We start from the raw sequence: 10,000 nt of genomic DNA on the forward strand, positions 1-10,000 counted from the left end.
CAAATGAAGCCTCAGTTCTCCCCGCAGTGAAGCACAACCGAAGCACAAACCGGAGCATGTATCGAACCACTGCTCGCTGACCGCCTCTTTCACCTTAGGAATAGAAGACGCCGTGAATATCTGCATGAAAAACTAACTTGATTAAATACTATGGGTAAATTGTAACCAGAGGAAGATAAATTATAACTAGAGAAAGTAAACAAGCTGAAAAACATCTAAATCTCATATGACTGGAAGAAGGTGAAGGAGACACAGGCTGAGGATTCCTGCACTACCTTCCGCCTCGTGTCGCAGTGTCATCCCGCCTTAGGGAGCTCGGGACTGGGTAGCTGTTCTTTAGTGGCTGAGTGGCTGCCTCCTGGATACTTCACTCGTTAGCTGGATGTTCAGGGAATTCATTGCAGTCATTAGGATCTTCATGCACCTGTTACTAGTAAACATGTCGGATAATATGTGTTTTTTCATCCTTTTACTTTTTTTATATTTTTATTCATGTATTTGGTTTCATTTTCATTCTATTTTCTTTGTTTTTTTTATTCATATATTATTTTTTGTCAAGGTCGAGCTCCCCATACATAAAATAATAAGCAAAACTTTTTTTTTTCTGTGTACCATTTCTACATTACTTAGTATATATAATAATGTACGAGAAACTGGATGTGTTGTTATTATTATTATTATTATTATTATTATTGTTATTATTATTATTATTATTATGTTATTAGGATCATCATCACTCACATGGAATAAATATACACGAGAAACAGGATACATTATTATTATTATTATTGTTATTATTATTATTATTATTATTATTATTATTATTATTATTATTATTATTATCAGGATCATCATCACTCTCGTGGAATAAACATACCTGGTATACAAAAAACATACCACGCAAAACTAACGCCAAGACTTTTTGAATACATCCTTTTATTTCTCCTCTACAACATTACCTCTTCCACATTTGCAGGCCATGGTACAGTGAGTATAGTTCGATGTGTCACTCTTTATCACCGTGTCAGCACAGTATCACTCTTTTATACATTCAATTGTGGACTGAAATCCGAAGTCTGGGTGAGTGAAGACTTGCGTGCTGCAGGTATTGATGTGTTCGACTTCCACCATCAGTTACCCTCAATATCTAATGACTGAGGTATGTGTATGTATCTACGTATGTGTGCCGGCCATTTGTCTTGCTCCCTCCGTACCTTCTTGTCCTCACTCTCGCCCCATGTGAAGGACAAGAGTAGCAGGCAAAGACTTGTGGTGGGCATTACCTCAGAGGAACCACCTGACGCAGAGCCACCGCTGTGACATTGCAGGCACGAGGCAGTGTTGTTCTCCCTTGGGTCTCCTTCTATTAAGTGCCTGAGCGTGGTCTAGCAGGGACATGGCGGGTGAGAGGAATGCTCACTTGTAAATAAACATGAACAGGGGAGCCACCAAGCCAAGCAGCAATAGTAACAGCAGCAGCAGCAGGTGGAGGTGGTGGTGGTGGTGGTGGTGAGGGCGGTAGAGGCAAGAGCGGCAGCGAGGGAAAGCACACGAGGGAGCGCCACATGACGGAAGGGAATAGGAACCAACACAGGAACACACGCAGTAGAAAAGCCACAGCGCACCAGGCAAAGAAAACGAGCACTGACTAAAGAAAAACATGGAACTTCAGGAAAAAAGAGTAATACTAGTAACACTGAAGAAAAGTAAGAGATGACACCCAAAGCAGGAGAGAAAGTGTTTGTCGTAGAAGGGCAGAGAGAGAGAGAGAGAGAGAGAGAGAGAGAGAGAGAGAGAGAGAGAGAGAGAGAGAGAGAGAGAGAGGAACCCCAGGCAGCACACAGCTTTAAACGGGAACTTTAAGAGGAGGTGGGCCAGCTGGTAGATTATGTCTGGGAACGGCGTGAGTACTGGCAGTGTCTGGCCGCGGGGGGACGTCATCTTTAAGTTTTGCAGCTTCGTAAATATTCCTCATCGATTGCCGGCCCCCTGAAGTTAAGTGTCGTGGCCGCCGCGGTGCGTGAGGACACTCTTGTTGCTTGTTGGGTCATATCGTGGACATAAATAAGGTTACGACTTGTGGGTTCGGGTCTACTTTTTTCCCACTGGGTTATGGGGTAGATAACCACGGTGGGTCTGATCTGTGAGGACCCCTGGAGGTGAAGGAGGAGGGAGGAGGAAGAGAAAGGCACGTTGGTGTTTGGAGAGAGGCTAGAAGAGGAGCAAGAGAAGAATAAGGAGGAAGAGAAGGGAAATTATAGAGGGAGTGTCGCCTGGCGTGGCTTGTGAGGAGGGTAGTGCCCGTGTCCGTATTCAAGGTAGCTGTAATATATTGAACGAAGCACAATAGGAAGAGATAAGGTGATTCGATTATACCTCAGTGGCTGCCTCCCTTCGTGGTGTTCATTAGCTGGCTGGGGCGAAGCGCTGGGAGGGGGACGCGGAGAGGTGGTCGAGGCGCTGGAACGTAGCAGAAGAAACACTAGACTAAGGAAACTTGGAGACTGTATTGAATGTTGAAGAATCTAAGGCTTATTTGTTGAGTGTTTACTGTTGCCTCGTCAAAGAATGTCTAGGGAAGAGATGAGACGTGTAAGTGAGCAGGTAGGGATTAAAAGTGATTGAACTGTGTGGGAAACTATAAGGTTTGTTGAAGAAAGAAAGGCTTGTTGTGCCATTGTTAGCTGCTGGTCCCCCGGTGAATGTTTACAGAAGTGATTGGGTGTGTGAGTGTGCAGGAGATCGAAGCTGAAAGTGATCAAACTGTGAAGAGCTGTGAAATGAGAGTGAATCTATAAAGAGAGAGAGAGAGAGAGAGAGAGAGAGAGAGAGAGAGAGAGAGAGAGAGAGAAAACGTAAGTGGGGCTAAATTGGTAGATAATGACGATATAAACTTCCCGTGAGTGTAGGAAAGATGTAAAAGTGAAGGTGATTGGTGGTGAAAAAAAAAAAACAGCAGGAAGAAGAAAAACCAGGTAAAAAGTGAAAGAACCAATGTATAAAGAAATCAAATGAAGTTTTCTTGATTCATTCTTCAAAGTTCTTTCCTTTTTCCACTTTTTTCGTTACGTAACACACACACACACACACACACACACACACACACACACACACACACACACACACACACCACGACAAGCGATACATTTAGACACGATCAAAGAGTAATATTGCCTTTCAATACCCACTTGCTACCTTTGATGTTTGCAAATACTTCACCCAGAGAGAGAGAGAGAGAGAGAGAGAGAGAACCATTCAGCTACTAGTCCCAACGCGACCCATCCTTCCTTCCTTCCTTCCTTCCTTCCTTCCTTCCTTCCTTCCTTCCTTCCTTCCTTCCTTCCTTCCTTCTCCATAATGCTATTAGTCCCGTCACTATTGATTACATAAAATTCTGTGGGAGACTTTTGGAGTAGGAGGAGGAGGAGGAGGAGGAGGAGGAGGAGAGGGAGAAGGAGAGAAAAAGGAAGAAGGAGGAAAGATGGTTTGAGAAGAGGAAGGCTCAAGTCGAGTGGCAGGATAGAAGGGAAGAGACGGGCTTTAGTGGATTGTCAAGATAGGGAGAAGGAAGAGGAGGAGGAGGAGGAGGAGGAGGAAGGAAGGAGAGGAGGAAGGAGGAGGAGGAGGAGGAGGAGGAGGAGGAGGAGGAGGAGGAGGAGGAGGAGGAGGAGGAGGAGAAACAGAGACATTCCATTATCATACATTCAGGTTATGCGTGTTTGTAATTATTATTGTGGTTTTCTACTCTCTCTCTCTCTCTCTCTCTCTCTCTCTCTCTCTCTCTCTCTCTCTCTCTCTCTCTCTCTCTCTCATCACATTTTTTTTACTTTGGCAATTTTAGTCAGCCTGTGTTTCTCTCTCTCTCTCTCTCTCTCTCTCTCTCTCTCTCTCTCTCTCTCTCTCTCTCTCTCTCTCTCTGTCACCCTAATTGCTCAGATTGATTGTAAATTGCTCTCTCAGTCGACAGTTTATTGCGAGGCAGCGTCAGAGTCGGTCACTCCCTCCAATAATGCCCGATTGGAATCAGTGTTATTTCAATTTGTTCTTGCTAGGCAGGGAGTGCGGGCCGGCTTTCTCTCTCTCTCTCTCTCTCTCTCTCTCTCTCTCTCTCTCTCTCTGTTTTTTTCCCAGTGTTTTTGACGTTTTTGTTTTGTTTTCTCTGCTTTGAGTTATTTCAACGTGTAAATTGTGTGTTGGTTCGTCTCTCTCTCTCTCTCTCTCTCTCTCTCTCTCTCTCTCTCTCTCTCTCTCTCTCTCTCTCTCATTAAGGTCGTTCCAGCGGTCGTGTGTCACCAGCACCAGAACACAGTGACGGATGGACGTGTTGTGTCCTCGTCCTGTTTTGTGTCTGGTGGTGGAGTGAAGCTTGTGGTGTTCATATGCTCTCTGCCTTGCGCCTCGTCCTTCCCTTTGTAGAGACGTTGGGAGTCATCATGTATAGTTTGCTGCTACTTGTACTTATGTGGAGATATGTTTTTAATCCCTTCAGTACCATGACGCGTTTCCCTATTCATTCTGGTGACTATTTGCTGATTTTATACAGCTTTAGAGACTTATGGGGGATTAAAATAGTGAAGACTTTCGCCATTAATCTTCTGACCTCAATAGGCCCTTCCTAATGTCAATAAAAAGCGTACACAAATTTCAAGGTAAAAATGTGTCCCATTACTGAAGAGGATAATGTAATATAAGCCCTGTATTCTTGGAACGCTCTGCACTCTCACTGCGACTATTTTCAAAGGTGATTGATGATTACCAGGGTTCTCAAGAATGTTTTTTTTTTCCTGCTGATAATGTGGAAATGTTAATAAGCTCTCTCTGTAAATGTAAAAGGACTCTTTAAAACACGTGGAACTTTGACTTTAGCCTTTTGAATTTAGTGTAGGTGCGGCACAGGTGTTTTAGAATGCTAACAATGAACCCTCACTCAGCAAATTAGAGTATAGGAACCTAAGGGAAGATGCAAGAGATGGACGCCCCCTGTCTGATTTTACAAGTATTGATGTTTATGTTAAAGACCAAATGGTGCTTATAAGGGAACTGAGTAACATTCGCTATATGTCCATTAATGAAAATATTTGCCAGGAGAGCTTATTCAGCGAATTAGAGTATAAGAACCTAAGGGAAGATACAAGACATGGACGCCTCTTCTCTGATTTACAAGTATTGATGTTTATGTTAAAGACCAAATGGTGCTTATAAGGGAATTGAGTAACATTCGCTATATATACATTAATTAAATTATTTGCCAGGATAACACGTCATGATGAAATGCATGTTTTATTTCTTCATCTTTTTTATTATTTATTTATGCACGGCAGTTACATAAATGGAGTGCAGCGCTGAATGAAAAAGATATGTTCTTGCATAATAAGTCGTAATGATATGCATGCTCCATTTTTTCGTCATTATTTATGCATGCATACTCGTTACATAAATGGAGAGAGAGAGAGAGAGAGAGAGAGAGAGAGAGAGAGAGAGAATGGTGTGCTAAATTTTTAAAAAAGTGTTCTAGTAATATGCATATACAAACAACTAGAGCACCAACAAAAAAAAAAATTCCAGTAACCAACACTCACTTTCACTGTTCATAAAATATCCCTCTATCTTAAGCCTCTCATCTACTAACTAAATCAAAAGACACTCAAGTTACTGTAATATGCCAAACGCAGCTTTAGTAACCTACACTCTCACTGTTTTCTTCGCCTTGATCTTAAGTCCAATTTACAGTCAGTCCTCCAGCTAACCCTGAGATCTGATTGAGTCCCAGAAGATCAGATGCCTTGACTCAGACCAGTGTGAAGCGAGTGTTGTATGTTAGTCGACTATTGATCATGGCTGTACGTTGCTTTCATGTATGCTAATTCCCAGATACAAGTGGCAATGTTTATTTATGTTGCACTGACGTTTGGTGGGCGGCGGGTGAATGCACAAATGCTCTTCTTCTGCTTGTTATTGCCAGTGTGTCCGAATCAAGGATACTGTGTGATAGTGTGTTGTGTTCATTTTATATCTTAATGCTGCTTTGTAAGAGAGAGAGAGAGAGAGAGAGAGAGAGAGAGAGATTACACATACTTAAAGAACAATTTGTCTGGAACTGGGATATGTATTCATCTATTACCTGCTAGTTGTGAAATACGTGAAAGAGAACATAACAGAAACAGAGCGAGCGAGCGAGAGAGAGAGAGAGAGAGAGAGAGAGAGAGAGAGAGAGAGAGAGAGAGAGAGAGAGAGAGAGAGAGAGAGAGAGTAGAGGTTACTGTCCGATTTACTCTGCTAACCCTATTTTTCCCCTTTCTCTGAACAGACCACGTGCGAGAGTTCACATGTGGCCATCACTTCTACCGTACCTTCTACATGGACGAGGCAAGGGACACGCTCTACGTCGGCGCCATGTAAGTACAGATATCCAATGAGAATGTATGACAAAATAAAACTGCAAAATTAGAGCCAAGTTGATCTACACAAGGCAGCAGCAAACAGACTTACTGAAGAATATGAAAGAAGTAGATGCAGGGAGACTGGTAAAGGATGTTAACCTCCTCAGTACCAGGACGCGTTTTCATATTCATTCTGGTCACTATTTGGGATTTTATACAGCTTCAGAAACTTATGTGTGGGGATTAGAATAGTGAAGACTGTGGCTATTAATCTTCTGGCATCCACAGACGCTTCCTAATGTATATAAAATCATCTAATCACAGATATCCACAATAACATTTTTTCGATTTGATGCAGCTTCAGAAATTTATGATCCTTATGGTGGTGGTGGTGGTGGTGGTGAAGGTGGTGGTGGTGGTCATGAATCCTCGTGTGTGGAGGATCGGCAGGTGGAGAGGATGAGGAAGGGATGAGGAATGATTAGAATAGTGAAGACTGTGACTGTTAATCTTCTGACATCCATAGACGCTTCCTAATGTATATAAAATCGTCTAATCACACACAAAACTCAAGGTGAAAATGCGTCTCAGTACTGAAGGGATGAAGTTGATTGACACGAGTTAGCTTCTGAATACCTTAAATTTGATCTGCTTTTGTCATCTCTTAATGTTTCCAGTTCCCGTGTGAAATTAATTAACGTATGTGTCTCTACCACTATATTACTGATTTTCTAGTTATCCACAGTGCTATTTTTTTATTGTTTTAAATTGATCTAATTCATAATATTTTGTACGTGTTGTATCTTGTTTTGTGAAGAAGAGAAGAGCTTGAATATTTGAAGGAATTTAAGGTATATGGAAAGTTTGAAAATTACTATTGTATTTAGTTACGTATGAAGTCCGTGTGTGTGTGTGTGTGTGTGTGTGTGTGTGTGTGTGTGTGTGTTGTAGCAGAGCAGTGACACAAATTAATACTTTTTTTTCATTTTTCTCGTTATTTTTCCCTTTCTTTTTCACATTTCTGCAAGTTAACGTAGCGCGTGCAGCAAAAGGAGTAATATTGAACCTGTCTGTCTGTCTGTTCGTCCGTCTGTCAGTCTCTCTGTCTGTCTGTCTGTCTGTCTGTCTGTCCGTCCGTCCGTCCGTCCGTCTGTCTGTCTGTTTGTGTACCTTTCTAATTTTCCGGTTTCATTCATCCGTGCATTCATCTCTCTCTCTCTCTCTCTCTCTCTCTCTCTCTCTCTCTCTCTCTCTCTCTCTCTCTCTCTCTCTCTCTCTCTCTCTCTCTCTCTCTCTCTCTCTCTCTCTCTCTCGTAGTTTGACCCTCCTCGTCGTCCCAGAGCGCCCGCCTTACAAGGGCCACGACATACACGTCACTAATGCGTCCGAGCGTCGCATTAGCCTGTCATCTTAACTTTATTAGTCCATTTGGCGCGCGGTAATAACACGTAGAAATTGTGTTAATCCGAGTGGACCATTAGGGGACATTAGCTTGTTAGGGTGGACAGCGTACCTTTCCTTATACCTTAGCTCACCTCTCTCTCTCTCTCTCTCTCTCTCTCTCTCTCTCTCTCTCTCTCTCTCTCTCTTGTGCCTTTATTTTTGATTTTGCCTTTTTTTTAGATTTTGCAGAGAGAGAGAGAGAGAGAGAGAGAGAGATTTGAGAGAGAGAGAGAGAGAGAGAATATTTCCGTGATCCTTGTGGTGGTGGTGGTGGTGGTGGTCAGGAAGCCTCGTGTGTGGAGGCTCGGAAGGTGGAGAGGATGAGGATGGGAAGAGAAGGGAAGAGGAGGGAAGTGGGGAGGGGGGAGGTAAGTGGATATGTGGACAGGTAGAAGGACGTTGCAATGATTACCTGTCCCGTGAGGATAGAGGAAAAGGCCTGTCTTTCTCATCCGGGTGCAGAGAGAGAGAGAGAGAGAGAGAGAGAGAGATGCTGACTTGAAGAGGCAGTGACATGAAAGACGCTGATTGGCCGGGATCAAATAGGTGCAAAGACGCTTCCTTAGACTTGAAGGCAGGAAGGGAAGGGAAGGGAAGGGAAGGGAAAGGAAGGGAAAGGAAGGGAAGGAGGGGTATAAATTAGAGGGAAGGGTCAGCTTGCAGTTGTGTCTGTGAAAGGTGATTGGGTGTATTCAAATAGATCTCTTCTTCTTCTTCTTCTACTTCTTCTTCTTCTTCTTCTTCTTCTTCTTCTTCTTCTTCTTCTTCCTCCTCCTCCTCCTCCTCCTCCTCCTCCTCCTCCTCCTCCTCCTCTTATTTTAGGCTACAAAACTATTTTAACACACACACACACACACACATTGAGTCCAGGACAGCCCACAACCTTAAGTCAAGACAGGGCGAGGGACCAAGGAGACGAAAAAAACGAAAAAAAAAGAAGCAAGGCGTGAAATACTGCGCCAGACTATTGCTAATTTAGTATTCAAAGCATTCCGGTTCATGATCAGCGTCGTTGTGACCCATTTTCCTTAACAGCGATGTGTGGAGGGAAGCAGGACGTCAGGGAAGGAGGAAGTAATAGTGGAGCATGTGCAGATCTTAAGTGGATGGCCAGCGATGAGTGGAGCGTGCCTAATCTTCACATATCCAGCTATCAACCACCCACACTGCCTGACTCATTCATTACCTATTATGAGTAAACCGCGTATTTGTTTCCAGCTTCACTGCCTCTAACTTCTTGCTGTATTCGATGGGAAGCTGTAGTTTCGTTAAGAGGAAATAGAAGAAACAGATTAACTTTTGTCTTCTTTTAAGCTACTCGAGTATTTGAAAGAGTTTAACACATAAAGAGCCCGAAATAAGAAAAAAACGGTTTAACTTCGCTATGAGAGTATGCGAAGAGTTTAACATACAAAATAGTCTAAAAAGTTAAGGAACTGATCAAATTTTGTGTCTTTTTAAGCTACGTGAGAATTCAAAAGAGTTTAGCACACAAATAGTCTAAAATAAGAAAGAACGAATTAAATCTGCTCTCTTTTTGTGGCTCTGAGACTATTCGAAGAGTTTTCACACAAAATAGTGTAAAAAGTGAAGAAACTGATTAACTTTATGTCTTTTAAAGCTACGTGAGAATTTAAAACAGTTTAGCACACAAATAGTTTAAAAAGTGAAAGAACGGATCAACTTGTGTAGGTTTTAGGCTGTGAGAGTTCTTGACCCCTTCAGTATATCAGGACGCATTTTCATATTTATTCCGCTTACTATTTTGCTATTTTATACAGCTTCAGAAACATATGTTGAGATTCGAATAGTAAAGACTTTGGCCATTAATCTTTTGACCTCCATAGACCCTTCCTAATCTAAATCAAATCATGCAGTCATACCCAAAACTCATGGTAAAAATGCATTCCGATACTGAATGGGGTAAGATACTTTAACACAAATAGTTTAAAAAGTGAAGGAATAACTTAACCTGTCTCTTTTCTTCAAGCTACGTCTAGAACAGGTTAACCTCTTCAGTACCATGACGCGTTTCCATGTCTATTCTACTTACTATTTGGTGATTTTGTTCTACCTCAGAGACTTAGGTGAGGATTAAAATAGTGAAGACTGTGGCCATTAATCATTTAACATCCATAGACCCTTCCTAATGTAAAGAAAATAGTCTAATGGTACCC

The 10,000-nt window shown here is 42.3% G+C and overlaps 1 protein-coding gene across 2 annotated transcripts in view; it reads left to right on the forward strand.

Annotated features, from left to right (window-relative positions):
• LOC123504312 (semaphorin-2A-like) overlaps positions 1–10,000 on the forward strand; it is a 558,274-nt gene that overhangs the window by 504,390 nt on the left and 43,884 nt on the right. For both annotated transcript variants that reach the window (XM_045254734.1, XM_045254733.1), the window contains exon 2: positions 6,308–6,395. In XM_045254734.1, coding sequence (XP_045110669.1) covers positions 6,358–6,395 — 38 coding nt within the window. In that variant the 5' untranslated portion in view covers positions 6,308–6,357. The remainder of the gene's footprint in view (positions 1–6,307; positions 6,396–10,000) is intronic.

This window comes from Portunus trituberculatus, chromosome 15 (genome assembly GCF_017591435.1).
Source record: "Portunus trituberculatus isolate SZX2019 chromosome 15, ASM1759143v1, whole genome shotgun sequence".
In the NCBI taxonomy this organism is placed as follows: Eukaryota; Metazoa; Arthropoda; class Malacostraca; order Decapoda; family Portunidae; genus Portunus; species Portunus trituberculatus.